General features: G+C 38.3%; 2 protein-coding genes across 9 annotated transcripts in view; one reads left to right on the top strand and one right to left on the bottom strand.

Annotated features, from left to right (window-relative positions):
* Nucleotides 1–3,458, top strand: part of tw (Protein O-mannosyl-transferase 2) — a 169,624-nt gene extending 166,166 nt beyond the window's left edge. The window contains exon 20 of the mRNA XM_090376720.1: nucleotides 3,314–3,458. Within this exon, the coding sequence (XP_090232846.1) occupies nucleotides 3,314–3,419 (106 nt within the window). The 3' untranslated portion in view covers nucleotides 3,420–3,458. The remainder of the gene's footprint in view (nucleotides 1–3,313) is intronic.
* Nucleotides 3,459–3,647: 189 nt separating this feature from the next.
* The window catches only part of Ufd4 (ubiquitin fusion-degradation 4-like), a 729,475-nt gene continuing 713,148 nt past the window's right edge, over nucleotides 3,648–19,974 (bottom strand). For all 8 annotated transcript variants that reach the window (XM_090376711.1, XM_090376719.1, XM_090376714.1 and 5 more), the window contains one exon: nucleotides 3,648–4,671. In XM_090376711.1, coding sequence (XP_090232837.1) covers nucleotides 4,389–4,671 — 283 coding nt within the window. In that variant the 3' untranslated portion in view covers nucleotides 3,648–4,388. The remainder of the gene's footprint in view (nucleotides 4,672–19,974) is intronic.

Below are 19,974 nucleotides of genomic sequence, written 5' to 3'. Positions count from 1 at the left end.
GAACAATGTTGCTTACTACATGTGAGTTTGTAGAACAGTTTCAACTGTTGTTTTGCAGGTGTTTGCTGGGTGTGTACTGAGGTCTTTGTTACTATACAAAGAGACAAATGCCCATTTGGACATTTTCCCATGGAAGAGATGGCAAAATATATATATATTTACATACTGAAGAATAATAATTAGTCCTTCTGTAATATACAGAAAAAGAGGAATTTACCTCAATGCTTCACTACAATACCCTCCTAAATTCAATCAGACGTAAAATTACTATTCAGTGGCTTCCTTCCCTCATAGACATATGAATGGTTGGTTGGGGATTTATTTGGCATATCAGCATCTATGGCCATAGTGTGCCACATGTGAATGGTCTGACGTATCCGTGATCGATAGTCAAGATCTCCCAACCTGACCACCAATACATCAAACCACCACCGGGTTGGGAGATCTTGACTATCAATCTCTGATACGTCAGACCATTCATATGTCTATGAGAGAAGGAAGCCATTTAGTAATAATTTTACATCTGATTGAATTTAGGAAGGTATTGTAGTAAAGCATTTTACAAAAAAGCAGTGAGGTAAATTTCTCTTTATTTCTGTCATAATTCATCAATGTCATAATTCATCAATATAAATTATGACCATTATCTCGAGATGGGGCATAATGGTCAGTCTTTTCTATTCAATTTGAAATTATGGTATGTTTTACTTTTAATTTTTTCTGTTTTTTGGCTGGTTACATTTACATATAGTGATATTTCACACAATTCGGAAACTGGTGCTTAGCAAATGGGTGCACCGCTAAATTTTCCTTTATACTCTATTCTTAATTTTTCATGTTAAATTCTTCTTCACTCTACTGGTTTGCCACTTTACTGGCATACTTTCACTTCTTTTTATTGAAACAAAATTACAGTCTTATATATACAGTGGCAAATACAGAAAAAAGGACAGGAGGGGCACCATTTTGTGCATTAGAATGGCAGTCACATTAAAAAATAGATAAAATCTTGTTAACAATGAAAAAAAAAATAATAAAATAAATAATAAATAAATAAAATAAAAAAATTTGTAGCTAAAGGAAATTTAAATGATTGGTGTATATTTTCTGAAAAATGACAGAGGAAGGGGGCACGTGCCCCTACCCTGAATCCACCATTGTATATACATTACATATTAAAGAATAATAATCAGTCCTTGTGTAATGAACACTTAAAAACAGTAAAAAATCTTTTTTGGTTATCTCTGGTCAATTAAGATATTTCTGGGTCCAGTTAAAACATTTGGGTCATCCATAGTTTGGATACAAGAAAATTCTTTCAGCCAAAGGGTTATTAATTCTCAGATCAAATTACAATCTAATTCTGTGGAACTAGGGAATACATGTGGATTTAAAGATGGGCTAGAAGTTACCTGAATAAAAACAAGTTGCCATTTGGTTTAACCCTACAGCAGGTCACATGAGAAAAATAACTGCTGCATTGCATTGCAAAAAAAAGTTTGAAATGGTGTCTAAAATTACATTCCTTATATTGGATAACAAAATATCTTTTGAGTCTTATCAAAAAAAAAAAAAAAAATTCTGAATACCTTAATTCCAATGCACATCATCGCAATAATTAAAAATGAAGAACCACAACTCTCTAGGAAAATTTCACATAGGGGCCTACCACATTTTTTACACCAAAATGATTTTTTCTTTCTTTTTTTGATGCAATTTTCCAATTTAAAAAATAATCAATGGTGATGATCAAAAAAGTGAAAAGATTGTTTGCCATATTTGCATTGACAATTTGAACAGATATTTTAATATTTAAATTTTAAGGGGTTCTAGTGACAGCATGCATGATTAAGGCCAATGATGAATAAGCCTTGCAACAATATGCCTTTAGTAATACTAACTTGATAGGTTCAGTGCCACACTATACTAGGCATCAACCTTCACGATGCCAATCAATCTGAGTAGTTAAGTGTAAGGACATGGAAATACACATGGCTGAGTGGCTGTGGTTCATCAATCGTATATGAATGCTAAATATGGCAATGTTCTTGTATTATCTCTATTAGTATTTAGTAATACTAATCCAGATTAGTATTACTAAAGGCATCATGGTACAGTTATTACTATCACAAATTTCAATAGATAACCTTGGAGGCAATTGTGCAGCGTAAACAGGCTGCTAGGATAGCTCATGAGGTTTCATCGATGATATATGCAAATTTTGCCAGCAGGGAAAAGGGAAGGGTTAGACTAGTGGTTTTCAAATGGGGTGCCGCGTAATTTTGTTTTAAGTTACTTAAGCTTATTATTTTTTTAATTTATATGTTTATTTCATTATAAAAAGGTGTACTGTATCTTTTTAATTTTGTGGTGATCTATAATTGATGTTTACTTAGTACCTCTATATAAAGAATAAAATTATATACTGTATATATATAATTTGTATTATGAAATGTAATTTTTATAATTATATTATTGTAATAAATAACATTATTTTTTAATATTATATATATCGAGAAAATTGAGTAGGGGTGTCACAAAATAAAATAAATTACTTAGGGGTGCTGTTATTAAAAAAAAGGTTGAAAACCACTGGGTTAGACCATTGCCTTATACTTGAGTACTGTATCTATTTCTGGTAGCCTCATTTTAGGAGAATGATGATGATCTGTTGAACAGGTGTAGAGAAGAGCAAGGAGATTAATGAGGAGAACAAAAGGGTATTCTTACAAAGAAAGGCCCAAATTCTGAAAACTGCAACACTAGGTACCTGCAAATAGATCTAATAGATGTGTTTAAAACTTTGAATGAATTGGGTAAGCTAGTGCTGATGGCATCCTTACTCTTATTCTTTCTCAGACACCACATATGAGGGAGCCAAAATTTAAATCAAGGATGGAAATTTTTTTTCAGCCAGTGTGTAGTTGAATGCTGGAACAAACTTGCTTTTAGTGCTATGGAAGTGAGTGGTTTGAATAAATTTGAATAACTAGAAAAAATATGGGGAAAGGGGTGTTTTTTTTTTTTTTTTTTTTTGATAGTGCTATAGAAGCTTGCTCTCACACATCATTTGCCACTAATAATAAATTTTAAAATCACTCTGATTCATCAACCAAAGTTTCTGCATAACAAAAACTTAGCAGTTACTAGAAAATTTCTGGTGTGATGATAACTTTAAGATCCTTCTTAATTTCATTTATATATATACACATGTACACTAGCATAAGTCTGCCTTTCTGCTGTGATAGTGGAACATAAACTGTATAATTTTATGTAGGAATTTAAAAAAAAAAAAAAAATATTTTCTCCCCAGCTTTTACCTGTTTCATCCTCTGAGTTATGGCATGGAGGGTCCTGTCAGCAGCAGTCCAAACAGTACGATGCATGGGTTAAAGTGGTTGGAATCTTGGGAATTCTGAGTGATGTGCCATCTTTATTTTTGTATAAAAATTATTAAAATAAAAAAAAATAAAAAATACTCATACTGTTTTTATTCTGCATGTTTCTTTTAACCCTTTTTACAGTTTGTTGGATCACAAACAACATGCCCCAAGTTTATTATTACTTTTTTTTTATAACTTAGAACTATGGTAACTTAGTTTCACAAAACAAACATAAGAAATTACTTACATACAGATTTTTTTTTTTTTCCTGAAAATGATAACTACTGTGCTCCAATATTTTTATCAGTTGCATCCTATGTACTGGAATTATTACACACAAGAAAACTGTGTGTACATAGCTGTGACCATGCAAATACATTCATCCTTGGCTTACCAAATATACATTATGAATTATCACACTAGGCTGAAGAGGAGGGGTAATTCACATATTTACATAAACTTTTAAGAGGTTAGTGTGCAAAGTAGCATACTAAACATGATTTGTAGGTGCCCTCAATTGTTATATATCACACTGGCTAGCTGCATTCTTAGGAGGCACTTTATGGGGGAAAAGTCCTTATTAATCCCATGATAGAAAACTCCCCAATGCTGCAGTGAACCAAAGTGCCTTTCATTTTTATGAACACAATTCAGTCTAATTTAAATATTCAACAATTACCTAAGACATCCATAAAGGGGGGAGGGCTAACAAAAAGTGGGTAAAATTTAATTTGCTCTTTAGAAGGCATTTCTTTTTGTGTGCAATGGACTGTGTGAGTAAACAGTTCTCTTACAGCTGTTCAGTTCATAGAGCCACTTAAGTTCCACAGATGCCAGCACCAGTCTCTCCCTGAGACATACTGTTTCTGTACCTTCATGGGCAAATAACTTTGGCTGTATAGCCAAAAGCTCTTTTTGTTGTTGTTGTTGTTGTCAGGTATAGAAACACTGGTACAGTTTACCAAGAAGTATGCTTTGAACACAATAAACTAAGTGGTATTTTTATCAGTTCAAATGAAATCCCTTTTCCTTAGTAGCTGCTAATAGCCTTTCTCTCATTATTTCTTCTGAAGAGTAGTCTGGTAACTTTAAGTAATGTGCACAAGTGTTCACTGAAGGATAACTGCCATCTGTTGCATCTACCTTTCGCACTACAGTTAAATGCGGATGAAGATTAGCAAGTCCCCCAGGTGGCAATGAAGAGCAGCCTGTTGCAAACTGAAGGAAGGCCTTTCGTTCTTCTCCATTCATATTCACTAAAACACTTACAAAGCATTGAAAACCAGAGCTAAAAAAGAAAATAAAGTTAATGAAAAAAATTAATTAAAATATAAGAAAATTAATAAACTTAACTGTACACAGACAAGTTATATATTAATACAGCAAGCATGATTGTTTGTTTGTTTGTTTTGTTTTGTTTTTATTGGCGCATTAGCTGCGGAGGCTATAATGCGCCAAGACCAGGTCGTATATAAAAAAATTTTTTAACTTTCAGTGACCTACATAGTTAGGTCACTATGTCAAGATGTATAACATATGTATAAAAGAAAAATGTAAATTTTATATAAGATCAAAAATGTTTATTGACTTTAAAAAGGTAAAAACAGCAGACACATGGTCATTGTCAGATAAAATCTGACTGAGTGTATACGGCTCAGTCAGATGATTAAAAGCGGTAAAACGGATATTGCTAAAATCTGGACATTCAATTAAAAGGTGTCTGATCGATACAATTGTGCCACAGGACACACACATAGGAGGGTCATCAGCCCTCAGCAAAAATGAATGTGTCAAATGACTATGTCCTATGCGGGTCCGGGCAAGAACAACTTCCTCCTTACGATTCCTGCGCAGACTAGACTGCCACGGTTCAATTACAGGCTTTATACGATATAGTTTATTTCCAGTCTGTCTATTCCACGAGTCCTGCCATTGGGAGTGTATCTTCTGCTGTATTGTTTGCCTGTAGTCTGTATAGGGGACTGACAGGCAGCGATTGTTATTGGGGATTGCTGATTTGGCTGCGGTGTCAGCCAAATCATTTCCCTTAATCCCAACGTGGCTCGGAATCCAGCAGAAGCGGATATCATATTCACGTTCCCGGAGGAAGTGAATCTTCTGCTGAATGCAAGACAGAACCGGATGAGGATTATACCTCACAGATGTTAAAGCCTGTAACACACTGAGAGAGTCAGAATATAAAATGAACCGTTGGTGTTGGCATTCACTAATGTGTTCCAAGGCTAACTCTATAGCGTGCAGCTCTGCAGTAAAGATACTGCATTCAGAGGGAATCTGCTCCGATGTAGTGCTGTCTGTAAAGACAGCAGCAGATCCCACATATAATTCCGACTTCGAACCGTCTGTGTAAACTGGCGCGAAGTCAGAATGTTCAGCTCGGTGTGCAGAATGAAGCTGCAGGTAGACAGACGATGGAGTGTCCGACTTTGCCCAATACCTAAGGGACAAGTCACATGCCGGGAAATGAGCATGCCAGGGTGGAAGGGGTTGCTTCGGTGTTTGGGCAACCTTGTCTACCTTGATATTAAGTTCTTTGAGTAGCTCTTGGAGACGAATACCAAAAGGTCGGTTGGCAGTCTTACGGGTGTTGTACAAATTTTCCCATCGTGGCTCAAAAACGGATAGCCACGTAGGATGGTCTGGCAGGGATTTCAATTTTAAAGCGTAGTTTAGAGACAACTGCTTACGTCGAAGCGATAACGGCGGTTCGTTTGCTTCGACATATAAGCTCTGGACTGGAGATGTTCGATATGCTCCAATAGCGGTACGGAGAGCCAGATGATGGACAGGATCAAGCCAACGAAGTACACTGTCTCTGGCTGAATTGTAAACCAGGGACCCATAATCTAGTCTGGATCGCACAAGTGCACGGTAAATGCGAAGAAGGGTACATCGGTCTGCTCCCCAAGATGTAGAGGAGAGCAAGCGGAGAATATTCATCCCTCTTGTGCACTTTGTGCGGAGTTGACGGATATGATCCAGAAAGGTCAACTTTTTGTCAAATATGAGTCCCAAGAATTTTGTGTCCGGTGCTACTGGAATAGCATTTTGTCCGAGCCTTAATTCAGGTTCAGGATGAAGATTACGCTTGCGACAAAAATGTACGCAAACGGTCTTCTCCGGCGAGAACCTGAAGCCATTAACAAGTGCCCAGGAATTGAGACGATCAATGGCTTTCTGCAGTTGTCTTTCAATAACCCTCATGTTGCATGACTGACAAAATATGCTAAAGTCATCAACATAGAGGGCACTGTTTACAGTTGGAGGAAGTTGTTCTATGATGGAATTTATTTTGATGGCGAAAAGCGTGACACTTAATACTGATCCTTGTGGTACTCCCTCCTCTTGGCTGAAGGAACGAGAGAGTAAGGATCCCACACGAACTTGGAAAGATCGATTGGCTAAAAAGTGTTTAATAAAAATGGGGAGTTGCCCCCTAAGACCAAGGCTATGCAGATCTTTTAAAATGCCAAATCTCCAAGTTGTGTCATACGCTTTCTCCATATCAAAGAACACCGACACCAAGTGTTCGCGTTTTAGGAAAGCATCCCGGATGGATGTTTCCAATCTAATAAGATGGTCCAAAGTGGACCGGTTCCTTCGGAAGCCGCACTGGATGTTGGAGAGAAGGTCATTTGATTCTAAGTACCATATTAAACGAGAATTAACCATTCTCTCCAGGATTTTGCACAGACAGCTAGTCAGAGCAATAGGACGATAATTGGTGGTGACTTTTGGATCCTTTCCTGGCTTAGGAAAAGCAAGGACGATTGCCTTCCGCCAGGAGTCCGGAAACTGCCCTTCAATAAAGATTCTGTTATATAGAAGGAGCAGATAATCCATAGATTTTGGAGAAAGACGTTTAATCATTTCATAATGGATGCCATCTGGTCCAACAGCACTTGCATTAGAAAGAGTGAGGGCTCTCTTCAATTCCTGCATAGTGAATGCCCCGTTGTAGGGATAGAGGCCCTTGGACTTGAAATTAAGTGCCTGCTTTTCGATTTTATGTTTCAGGACCAGAAACTCTGGGGAATACGAAGATGTTGCGGAGATGTTAGAGAATGTTTCCCCAAGAGCATTGGCTATTGCAGTTGGATCAGCAATAGCGCATCCATTATAATCTAGGATTGAAGAAGGGTGGGATGTATATTTTCCCTTCATTTTCCGGATTTTATCCCAGACTACCTTAGAATTGGTAGCCTGGTTAACAGATGATGTAAAACGGATCCATGATTCCTTTTGACTCTGACGGCGAATGTAGCGTGCTTTGGCTCGTGCACGCTTGAAGGCTATTAGATTAACAGTGGTAGGATATCGACGGAATATCCCCCACGCTTTGTTTTGAGCCTTTTTTGCTGCTGTGCATTGTGAATTCCACCAAGGTTTGGGAAATGGTGGAAACCGGGCAGATGTTTTTGGAACAGCATTCCCAGCTGCTTGGACAATGATTTCTGTGATGTACATTACTGCGTCATTGATAGGCTCCTGACTGACTGTACTCAGGTCAAAATTTGCCTGATGTTGGAAGGCATTCCAGTCAGCCTGATCAAACTTCCACCGTGGTAACCTGAAAGGAAGACATGGTCTCCCACTGTGTAACAAGGTTATCACAGGGAAGTGATCACTTCCGTATGGATTCTCCTCCACTTCCCAAGTGAGTGAAGGGAGTAGAGAAGGGGAGCAGATAGAGAGATCAATGGCAGAAAAAGTACGGGTAGGCATGTGGAAGAAGGTGTTTGTTCCAGTATTTAAAAGGGAAAGGGCATTGTCATTGAGCAAACGCTCTATGACCCGTCCCCTTCCAGTGATGTTAGCACTACCCCACAGGGTGTTATGTCCATTAAAATCCCCAAGTAGTAAGAAAGGGGGAGGCAACTGCGTTACAAGATCATCAAGGTCTTCCTGGGAGATGTCAGTCCCAGGTGGCAAATAAATAGAGCAGACTGTTAATAGAAATCCCACTGTAAGGCGAATTGCAACAGCCTCTATGCTGGTTGTAATTAGCAAGGGCTGCACTGGGGTCTGATTATTCACAAGGATAGCCACTCCTCCATGAGCAGGACCATCCGCAATTCTATCCTTACGAAAGATTGTGATGTTACGCATGGTGGGATCATCATTTGCCTTTAGATAAGTCTCCTGCAAGCAAAAGCAAACTGGCTCGTGCTTTTGCAGGAGGGCCTTGATGTCATCTGTATTTCGCCGGAATCCACGACAATTCCATTGTAGGAATTTAGCCATTATTTTGGCTTGGTGGGTCCATCAGGCGGCTTCCGAGGTGCTGAGGGCTTACTTTTATCAGTCTTGGCTTTATCTTTTTTGGGGAAGAATGGACGCTGTCCCGTGTCCATTTCTTCCTCCGCAAAGAGTTCCAATACTGATTCATCCTGTACCTCCTTGTTCTCTACATCCATTCTTTCTGTTGTTACTTGAGGCTCTTTACCACTTGGTTTTGGTAGTGGTGGAGCACTAGGAGGTACGGATATAGGAGTGGCAACTGACTGTGTTTTTTTGGTGGGCTTTTGAGAACTCAATAAATAGCGTGCAATTGGGGTGAATGACTCTTTTGGTGGTATAGTCATCTCAGTTTGTGTCCCGATAGTGCACTTAGCAGAAACCTTCTGGGCATATGAAGGTTTCCCGCTATTTACTGGTTGGATACGTTTTCTGGCCTCTGGGTAGGAGATATTCAGCTCTGTTTTCAGTTTTTGTATTTCTTTTTCATCCTACCACCGCTGGCATGCTCTAGAGTAGGCGGGATGTTCTTCTTGGCAATTGACACAGATAGGTTTTGGAGCTGAGCATTCCTTGCTCTCGTGGTCTTTCGCACCACATCGAGCACAGGCAGGGTTACCACGACAAGATGTTTGTGAGTGGCCGTATTTTTGGCATCTAAAGCACCGCAGTGGGTTTGGGATATAAATCCTCACTGGGCAGTTTAGATAGCCTGCCTTGATGGAACTTGGAGGCCGTGGGGTGTTAAACGTTAGGATGAGAACTCGGGTAGGGACGAGATTCCCATCCTTTCTCATTGATATCCTTTTGACAGCTGTCACTCCTTGTTCTTTTAATTCAGAGCAGATCTCTTCTTCAGAAACATGAAGAAGGTCCCACTCTGATATGACACCACGTGAAGAATTTAGAGTTTTGTGAGGGGTTACGATGATAGGTATTCCCCCTATGGATGTAGATTTTATGATTTTTTCCGCTTGCTTGGTGGTAGAAGCTTCGACCAAAAGGTCGCCAGAACGCAGTCTTTTTACAGTTTTAGGTGAACCTGCCAACCCTTCTAATCCTTTCTGGATAAAGAAGGGTGACATCTTCCCAATGGACTGCTCTCCGGTGGAATGGAGAATGAGGAAAAGCGGTGTTACTGATGATGATGGTGTATCCTCAGTCCTGGCTCTTTTTGCAGAGGTGTTTTCTGCGTCTTCATTTCGATTAGGTAGGGGCCTTGTTGGGGCCCCAGAAGAAAGGGGATTTAAATTACTCATATGAGTAAAGAGAAAATGTCTGATGCCTAAGTACCTCACCCACCACGGAGCCCTACGAGGGGACGCCCACTCGTGAACTAGCAGGTACTGCGTACACGAATGGGACGCCGAGTTCGCTTAGAGCACCATACCCACGTTACCAATAAGTCTTTATCCCGTCCCAGGACCATAGGGAGGGAGACTTATTGGAACGCAGTTGACCCTAGCAGTATAATACCACCCGCCGATTGATCCCAGTCGAGCCGGTCCGGGACCACCCGTCTCGTCGAAGCAGGGGCCAAAGTGGTGTATTAAGGCTGGGCCCCTCAACCACCAGGATCCCCCTTTCCGCTTCCACGGGTCGCGGCGCACGGCTGCACACGCCGGATTCCAATGTTGTAACCCTGGAACCAAGGTATGGGCGTTGGATCCCAGTGATGCTAATCTGGAAAACCAGCAGCATCACTGGGAGGTCCCCTCACCACGTACAGGTGCCCACGTTGAGGGGCAGCAAGCATGAGCCAAATGTCTGCTTCATTAGACAAGTGGTTATGCTTTGTTTAGATCATTTGGGTAATGATATTTGCATTTTTTCTTAAACAAATTTAAAGGTTTAAATTTACTGAGTCATACAAACTGAAAGGAAGAATTAAACCTACTATCTGTTTGTTTTGCCCCAGAATTTGCTCTGAGGGGGATTGTTAAACCATTTTCACCTCCCCCTCCCCAATAGTAATGCTGGAAAAAATAATAGCTGTTTTATATTACAGCTGTTTATCATTGTTAAAAGGTTCTGCTTATCCTAAAAATGAAGGACAGATATATTTTTTTTTTATGCAGGCTGGTGCTCCTGCACATTGAAATTTGAAAATTCCTAAATGGGGGGGGGGGGGGGGGAGAAATAAAAAAAATAATAAAAAATTACCATAACCACAAGTGGAGTGGGTGTTGTGAACATATCAAGTGGCCCCCCAAGTCAACAGATTTTGTGGAATTTTTTTTCTGTAGGGCTATTTTAAAAGCCTGTCTATTCTAGGAAACCTTGTACAGTAAAGAACTTAAAAATAGTGATAATTGAATTTGCCAAAACTTATGAGGTGCTATGTTTGAAAGTTTACATATGCCAAAATGAACATGCATGCTAAAAGGATACCATACCTTTCTACATAACTTTTTTTTTTTGGATTTGTTAAATGATGAAAGTTTAGTTTTTGTTAAAACTTAAATATACAAATCTGGAAAACTAAGAATATACACTGACTTTTGGTGAAATTCAACTGCACTTTTTCTAATTCTTAGTTGAGAAGTGAATGAACACATCATTTCTTTGTGCTGTTTATATACAATGGATAGTTGAAACTAGTGCCAAATATAATGGGAATTCATTTGCACAAACTGTACACACTGATGCTGCCATAGGAAACTTTCTGAAATGCACTTCAGTGTGATATGATGAAATAGCATTAAAATTTTTTGACAATATACATGTATGTATGTATAGTATCTTATGTAGGACGGCACCTGAATGTCAGTTCATCTCCGCCTTTACACTCTGATGACTACAGAAAGCACTGTAAAAGGCCAGAAATGTGTGTAATATTATGTTAGTGCAGTGTGTGCGTATGTGTTGTTGTTGTTTCTGGCCGTTTTGTCATCAGGCAGACGATCACCTGGAAAGCCTGCCCAGTGTCCGTCTACACCACGGGGAGGAAGGCCAAAACTACACATGTAACACGGCCGCCCTCCGAACCCTCTGGTTTACCAGCTCTTACTGCCCTAATATCAGAGCAAAAAAAAGAAAGAAAAAAAAAAAGTATATATATACATATATAAAAAATAAAACAAAAATTAAAAAAAAAAAAAAAAAAAAAAATGTAAGTAAATAATGAAAACTAAATAATAAAATCCCATCCCTCAGGCAGCCCAAACCCAGGGTACCAGCCAAAATAAATAAGTAAATAAATAGTGAAAAAAAAAAAAATATATATATATATCTGATCTTGCACTGGCCAAAGGCCAGTGCCAGCAGGAGTCTCCACTAGGAAAGCTAGGAGGTATTCCGTAGTTGAGTGAGAAGGCATCTCCGGTGATCAAAAGCACGACTTGCAGAGTCGTGCTTTTTCTTGCAGAGACCGGAGGGAAGAAGGTTCTGTCGAAGATCTAGGTATTGATGGCAGTGGTATAAAATATGTTCCCAGTCTTCTGCGGTGCCACAAGAACAGCAAGGTTGAAAGTTGCTAGTTTGGCAGTAAGGGAGCCATGACCAGAGAGTAAGTAGAGAGTGTACAGACCAGGGTGAAACCATTTCTGAGTGGACTCTAACGTGGCAAAGGTGGCGTTAGGGATGAACTTTAAAGTAACAAGACCCTTAGAGGTGGTGGACCATCTATCTTGTCAACTCTGCATCAAAATATTCCAACAGTGTCTTTGCTCTGCCTTAGGATCCACAATGACACTGATAGTAATACCAAGGAAGGTAACAGGGACAGCGTGCCTAATGTAGAAGCACAGGCCTCGGTACAGAAGAAAGAGATCGAGGGGGCAGACAGCTGTTAAGGACCTGCAAAGCAGGAGTAGACACAGCCCTACAGGCCCTGCACATTGCTAAAAGCATTTTACGTTGAATGCTATGAAGTTTAGTCTGTACTGAAACCTTCTTAACATGCCAGAATCAGGCGGCCGCTCCATAGGAACAAATTGGTAGAAACACAGCTTTGTAATATAACTGTAGAGAGTGAGAATTAAGTCCCCAAGATTGTTTAGAGAGACGCAGAAGTGAGAAGGTAAGTTTTTTGACTTTCTCTGAGAGATCTTCCAAGTGTTTAGTAAACGTAAGTTTACTATCAATGATCAGACCAAGAAATTTTATAGAAGAAACCACGTAAAGTGATTTGTTTTGAAGTTTTTATACCAGGTGGCTGTGAAATATTAAGCGAACCCTTAACCAGCATCATTTTAGTTTTCATGGAGGATATGGATAATTTATATATCCATTTATTTATGGTGGACCATTGAGAGAGATCCGACATGACTAAATTGGCAGTATTTTCAAGAGAGGCACGGGAATTGCCCTGGATCAGTAGGGTGAGATCATCTGCATAAGCCAATTTGGAAGTATAAGGAATAGTTTTAAGGAGCCATTCGTCAAGAACGATATTCCAGACGAGTGGTCCAGGAACAGAGCCCCCTAGTGACAGACCGGGAGACAGAGTTAGATCCAGAAATAACAGAAACTACGATTTTCAAAATAACTTCTTAAAAGGTTATAGAGAGGAAGAGGACAATCGGCAGCACGTAAGCAAGCAAACAAACTAGACCACCATAACAGATCAAACACCGCAGAGAAATCAACAAAAATAGCAAGAACGTATTTAGAGCTTGCAGAGTTAACTTGAGAAAGGAATTCAATGACTGCTTCTTCAGTTCCTCGTCCAGTTTGGAAACCATATTAATCATCTGATACAAGAGAGGTGTTAGTGAAAAGAGAAGCGAGTCTTATAGCAATCAATCTTTCAAGTGTTTTGGCCAAATGCAATAACAGAGCAATAGGACGGAAGGACTTGCCACTCGGGGTGTTTGAAGGTTTAGGAATTAGTTTAAGAGCTGTCTTCCAGATAACAGGGAAAGTGCTTTCATTCAGACATTTGTTGAATAGAGTCGGAAGAACCGTTGGACGTAGCTTGTGGAATTGTTTGATAAAGATGCCCTCGTGAAGGTCGAGGCCTGGACAACCAGAGTTGTTAATTTTTAGGACAGCTGTGTCCACCTCCAGCTGCATAAATGGCTGAGATTCAGAAGTAGTAGTGTAGGAGTTATTGAGCTGTCTTATTTGTTGATGAGTAGTCAAGTCATCCCCTGGGCAATCAGAAGGAAGCAGATTGTCCAAGATAGCGTTGATGGTGTCCTTCCAGGTGAGTGTTTCGGTGCTGTTTGCGGGTACCGACCAATAAACAGCAGGGGAATAGGATTAGTTCCTGGTAGGGCAATAAGGCCCCATTGGTCCCGATTGCCAGTAGAAGTAACCAAGTTCTGCAAAGATTTCATTTTACAGGTGGTTAGTTATTTGGTTTTTAGGAGCATTAGCAACTAAGGCCATATTGCTCCGGGGATATGCGGTGGTCATTCCCTGACCTTTCCGCATCCTCCGTATTTGGTAGCCACGGGCTCGAACCCCGGTCTAATCAAGAAGCGTGTGCTACGCACTGCTGCTCCTGCCCACCTGGCTACGGAGGTGCCTTACAGGTGGTGATGGTTTTCACGTATTGTCTTTTGAGAACCCGATAGTCTGTTTTAAGACTTTCGAAGCCAGGAGGTGGCCAGCTCCCATGATGTCGTTGGTAGGTACGCCTAGCCCAATGCACTTGCTGATGAAGCAAAGTAAGTTCTCGGTTCCACCATGGAGTGGGGTGGGAAGGCTGAATTTTCTTTTTGGCTGCTTTATAACAGGCATGGCGGAGAGCATCACTAACATAGGAAGCTAATTCAGAAGCTGTAAAGTGATGGATGAAGTTTATGGTTTCAATTGGGAGATCGGTGTTGATTGAGTCATTAAACCGGTTCCACATGATGCATCACAAAGAAAAGAAGATCCTGTAGTGGAGGATTATATGATTGTGCAGAGCAAGTCACAGAGAAGGTGATCACACGATGGTCACTTGAGCAAATGTTAGTATTTACTGTCCAGTCGATGTTTGAAGAAACTGTGTAAGAAGTAGCAGTGATGCATATATTTGATTCGCCATTTAGAGAGCTGAAGGTATAAGGTGAGCCGGGTTTATTTAGAACCGTCAGCTCATCTGAAAGGAGAAAGTCTTCTATGAGTGAACCCCTGTTATCAGTATGGTCGGAGTGCCATAGAATGGATTTGGCATTAACGTCTGACATTATGAGTTTGGCAGTACCTACCAAAGAAATAACTTGACTGAGATAGGCAAGATGAAGTGTAATGTCGAATGTTGGTGGGCAGTATAGTGAAACTAGAAAGTAAGAGCAATGAGGAGTAGACCCACTTATGCAGACAGCGTGTTGATTGGTAAGACTAATTATCTTGATTACGTCCAATTTGGTATGGACAATATTTGACAATATACAGTTAAAAAAAATTATATAAAAACTGTGCAATGCAGAAATGGATTTGATAATTCATGTTACAGATCCCTTTATCATTTGTATAACCAGCTAACAATAAGTTTATACTTTCTTCTAGTTACTATGGAATATGAAAAGTAGAGGCATCAAATATATAAATTACTGTATATACAGGATTTAAAAAAAAAAAAAAAAAAAAAAATTAGAAAGCAAAGTTTTTCAATATGAACAAAGTCTAGTAGATCACTATTGGCCAGTGCCTTAAATGCCTAATACTCAATTGAAGATGAACAGCGGCCAGTAATTCTCATTACAAATGGAATTTATTTGAATAGGAAACTTGTTCAAAAAAAGTCTCCAACTTGAAATTGGGCATGAACTGATCAGATTTGTGTAACCGAAATGATGAATAAACATGCACTTAATACAGCCACATATAGCAGTGGTGCATTTCCTTACTGAACAAAATAGCAGTTTTTCTTTTTGCTTACATCACAAATCTCAAAACCTGCGGCTCAAAAGTTTTGACGTTAAAAACGTTTTTACTATCATTCCAAAAATTTTGTAACGAAAAACAATCATACGAAAAGAATTACAGAAGTGACATCATCTTCAGCTTCTGCCAGAAGCGAATTATTGTAACTTGTATTGTTGCAATCATATTTGTATGATGGGCAACAATAATTTATCTTCTACTGGACCAATTTAATGATATTTTGCACAGAGCTTCATCTTAGCTCTATACTAGAGGAAAAACTTTCAAACCGCTGAAAATTGCAGTAGTTTTTCCAGGATAATGGAAAATATGAACATGTGATCAAGGAAATTTTCTCATATAATAAACGGGATAATGTGGACATATAGCATATCAATTGAAAGCTAAGGAATTTAGAAACAGAAATATTAAGGTTTTAAGATACAAAAAAACTTTCAGAAACTGGGAAATGCGTCAATACGAAAATGCATCTGGTTTCAACTCACCTGGTGTTTTCAGATTGAATGTAATTTTTTTCTTTACAATTAAACTCTGAGGCTGGAAAAGAGTTCTACACATTTATGAAAACATATCATCAGATCTTTCGATAAATACTACACATAATGGAACAACTATAGATGGTGTATTTAGTCATGAACTAAAATCTCTTCAATGTAAAAATTATATATCCTACTTTAGTCATCACAGACCAATATTTTCAGTAACCGATATTATTAATAAAATAAAAACGTTTTTAATGCCTGCCGATGACTTAAATGTAAAACACATTAAATATGCTAGTGGCAGGACACATTATGTACCTGGTACAGAATTTTTTCTTCGAGACTCAGTAGTCGAAGTTGGGCATAATAATGAAGGATGCAATGTTATGATAAAAAAATATACAACTTCTAATGGATTAAGCAATATTAAGCAGGAACCAGTTGCACAGTACAGCCACTCCCCGATTAATGTAAGGGTTGCGTTTTGCAGAACTCTACGTAAGTCGGAATTTCCCCCATGCTTCTGCAGCACTCACAACTGTGCTGGCTGAATTGATTGAATCAAAAAAAAATGTTCGACGGACATGTTAATAGAATTATTTATTGTATTTATTCAATTTATCTCATGTGTAGGAAAAATTACAAAAGCGTGCAATTTAAAAAATTAAAAAATTATAAAATTACAAAAAAAGAGAGGAGACAGGCATAATGTCAGTAAGTTTTACCCATCGAGCACTGTTGCCAGAATTGACATCTTCAGTGATAAGTAAACCGCTGCTGAGGTTGAGGGCTGAGGAGATTTAGAAGGGGTTGGCTGCTCAACCTTACGAAAGAACATATTAATGGATGAACTGGATGGTGGTTTTTTTCTTTTCATCGTAGATTTCTTTGTAGCAAGCAAGCATATCATTCACCCCTCTGTTAACTTTTAAGAATTGTTCGCTGTCAGGATCCATCTTCTCAAACCTCGCCATTGCTGATGCAATTTCACGAAATGCCACTGCCATCTCTCTGGTGATGAAGTGTCTCAGCTCCTCATTTGGTTCATCTTGAGCTTCAGCAGCATTTTCTTCTTTCACTATCGCTGCCTGAAAGTCAATAAGTTCTTCATTAGATAATTCCTTCTCTTCTTCCTCTATTAACTCCTCCATGTCTTCGGTAACAACCTCCAACCTTTACAATCTTATCTGTAACCTCCTCATATGATTCGTCTTTTTCAACCCTTCAAAGCCTTTTACGTGCCGTGGGCATATTTTTTCTATGCACCATTTAAACAACTTTTAGCAATTTCCACCCAGGCCTTATTAATGTTTAATATGGCATGGTAAATATGATAAGATTTCCAAAAGTCTCTTAATGTAAAATTTTTCTAACCGTCTACTCCAGACAATGCCTGAGCAAATGTTGTGTGTAAAATAGTATGCTTTTAAATTTGAAATAACACCCTAATCCATAGGTTGGATGTTGGATGGGTGGAAGTCATGTTTGTTGGTAGAAATATGACTCTCGCATTCGAATTGAAATCATCTAAATGTAGGATTTCCAGGAGCATTATTTAATAGAAGCAAAATCTTGAAAGGAACGTCGCTGCCTTTACAATATTTTTCAACCTTGGGAATGAAGCGGCATTTAAACCAATCCTCAAAGAGAGATATTGTTATTCATGTTCTCTGGTTCGATCGGAAATGCATGGGAAGGCAGTGGTATTAACCTATAATCTCCTGCTGCTTTAGCCCCAAGCAAGAGCATGGCCGTATCTTTTGAAGCCTTAAAACCTGGCATTGTCTTTTCCTCTTTGGCAATGTATGTTCGATGCGGCATTTTTTTCCAATACAGAGCAGTTTAGTTTAGTTTTATTGGCGCATCAGCGACTAAGGCTATAATGCGCTACAGAGCAGTCTTGTCAATGTTAAAAATTTACTGCATTGAATAGCCGCCTTCATCAATAATTTTTTCCAACACATCACAAAATTTCTCTGCAGCTGCAGAATCGGCATTGGCAATTTCACTGCATACTTTAATGTTTTGGAAACCAGCATGATGCTGGAACCTATTAAACCACCCGTTGCTTGCCACGAACTTGGCTTGGGGTTTGCAATACTTATACTTAATATCTTCATAAATATTCCTTGCTTTTGCTTGAATGGACTCAGGGGCACTTGCTTCCGAATCTGATTTTCCATCCATATTATTAATAGCTGTTCCAGCTTCGATATAGCACTTGAATGCTGTTTTGTGATCACTGTTGGATCTTAAGCGTGTTGATCCTTTGACATGTTCTTTTATACACACAGTCCTTTAAAATAGTATTCACTGTTGAAGCAGCGAGACCTAATTCTCTTGCAATAGATGACAAACTTTGTCCTGCTTCGTACTTCTTAATCATTTTCATCTCATTTCTAAATCAATTTTGTTTTGTTTCCTGGCACTGCCAGCACTTGCACTTTCTGTTGGTCCCTTCATCATTGTAATATGTAAATAGGAATGAAGAAGTTTCTGAAAATTTGTTTTTTTATATGATTGAAGATTTCAGTGAAGGGGAACACATTTCACCATAATAGCGTAAAAACCTACACAATTGCAGTTATTGGTATTATCGCAAATGCAATAAGATTGAGTTTACTACCCATTTATAATTAGATGCACTAACAGAAAAGTGTTTTAGAGAAATATCACAAAGGTGTTCAAAATTGATTCTTATAAAGGGAACATATGATAACGAAGAAAGTGTAGTACGATTTCCATTATAAACATGACCTTTTAGAGAGATAAAATTGGTAATATAGTGAAATTTTCAACTTCCAAGGACCTGGAATGAATTACAAAAAAAAAAAAAAAAAAAAAAAAAAAAGCGTTATTGGGTTCACATTACGATACCTCCATTCATCCCTACAGATGCAAAATACGTTTCCCAGCCGGCAAAAACTTATGCAAAGTCAAATTTGTGTAAGTCTAGTATTATGCAAGTAGGGGAGTTCCTGTATCTGGGTTAATCTCATACATGTTCAACTTATCTCACTGTTCACTATGCCTTAATTTATTTTAAAAAATAAAATACAGCATTTTAAAATATTTAATTAAAAATATATATACAATAGGTATTAAGAAAGGATGGAATATTGGTAATGTTGAAGAAGAATTCAAAAACATTCAAAACTTCTTCCAGAAATTTAAAAAGAAAGTTGGTCACCTGTAACACATCCTTCCACTGAGTTCGTTACAACTGGGGTGCCGCAACAGCTGCATTAATCCTTAGAAGGGAGAAGTTGAAAGGATAGCAAGATCAACTTTATAAATTACTTGTAAAACAGGCACCTTATTCCAGGCACATAAAGAAATTTTTGGAAGGGCACTTGCTTCTGAGAACTGTTTGTCTATATTCCCATGTGACAGATGTTATTCAAACATAATCTCTGTAAATTTTGAAAATCTGACACAAATTTGTTTTATACGTTACATAAATTGTCATCCTTGTTCCCCTCCCCTTCTCCCTATTAACATAACAGAATTAAATTCGTGGTGTAAGAGCTTTATTTTAAGTAAAGTTTTGTATATCTTGTAATATTTGCCTGAAAAATCTAGCCAATTCCCACTCCCCAAATTCCTTATATGTAATGGCCTAATTTCACATAAAAAAAAAAAAAAAAACCCTATTCATGTTTATCTACATAGTTCTGAGTTCTCATTTTAGTTATTTATTTGCCGGCAAAACATGTAAAATGCCTTTCTTGAAATATATTTACAAAAAGGATTATGCTGCACACATTCTTTAAATATCCATCATTAGTTTGATTAACTCTCACAAGTGAGTCTGTGAAAAATGTATGGCACCATGGGAATTAGCTTGCAGTATTTTAAAAATTACTTTATACATAAGTGCTTTTAAATATTATTTTTTCCTATTTTGAACAATGGAGCAAAATTATTATAAAAATTATATTGGAATTTAAAAAAAATATATCAATTAAAAAAAAAAAAGTCATTCTTTTTACACCCAATATATCTTTGCAATACATTCTCCACCTCTA

This window comes from Mastigoproctus giganteus, chromosome 6 (genome assembly GCF_048544385.1).
Source record: "Mastigoproctus giganteus isolate SK-2022 chromosome 6, ASM4854438v1, whole genome shotgun sequence".
Lineage (NCBI taxonomy): Eukaryota > Metazoa > Arthropoda > Arachnida > Uropygi > Thelyphonidae > Mastigoproctus > Mastigoproctus giganteus.
The sequence above is the reverse complement of the archived record's forward strand: the minus strand, read 5'-3'. Positions and strand labels throughout refer to the sequence as shown.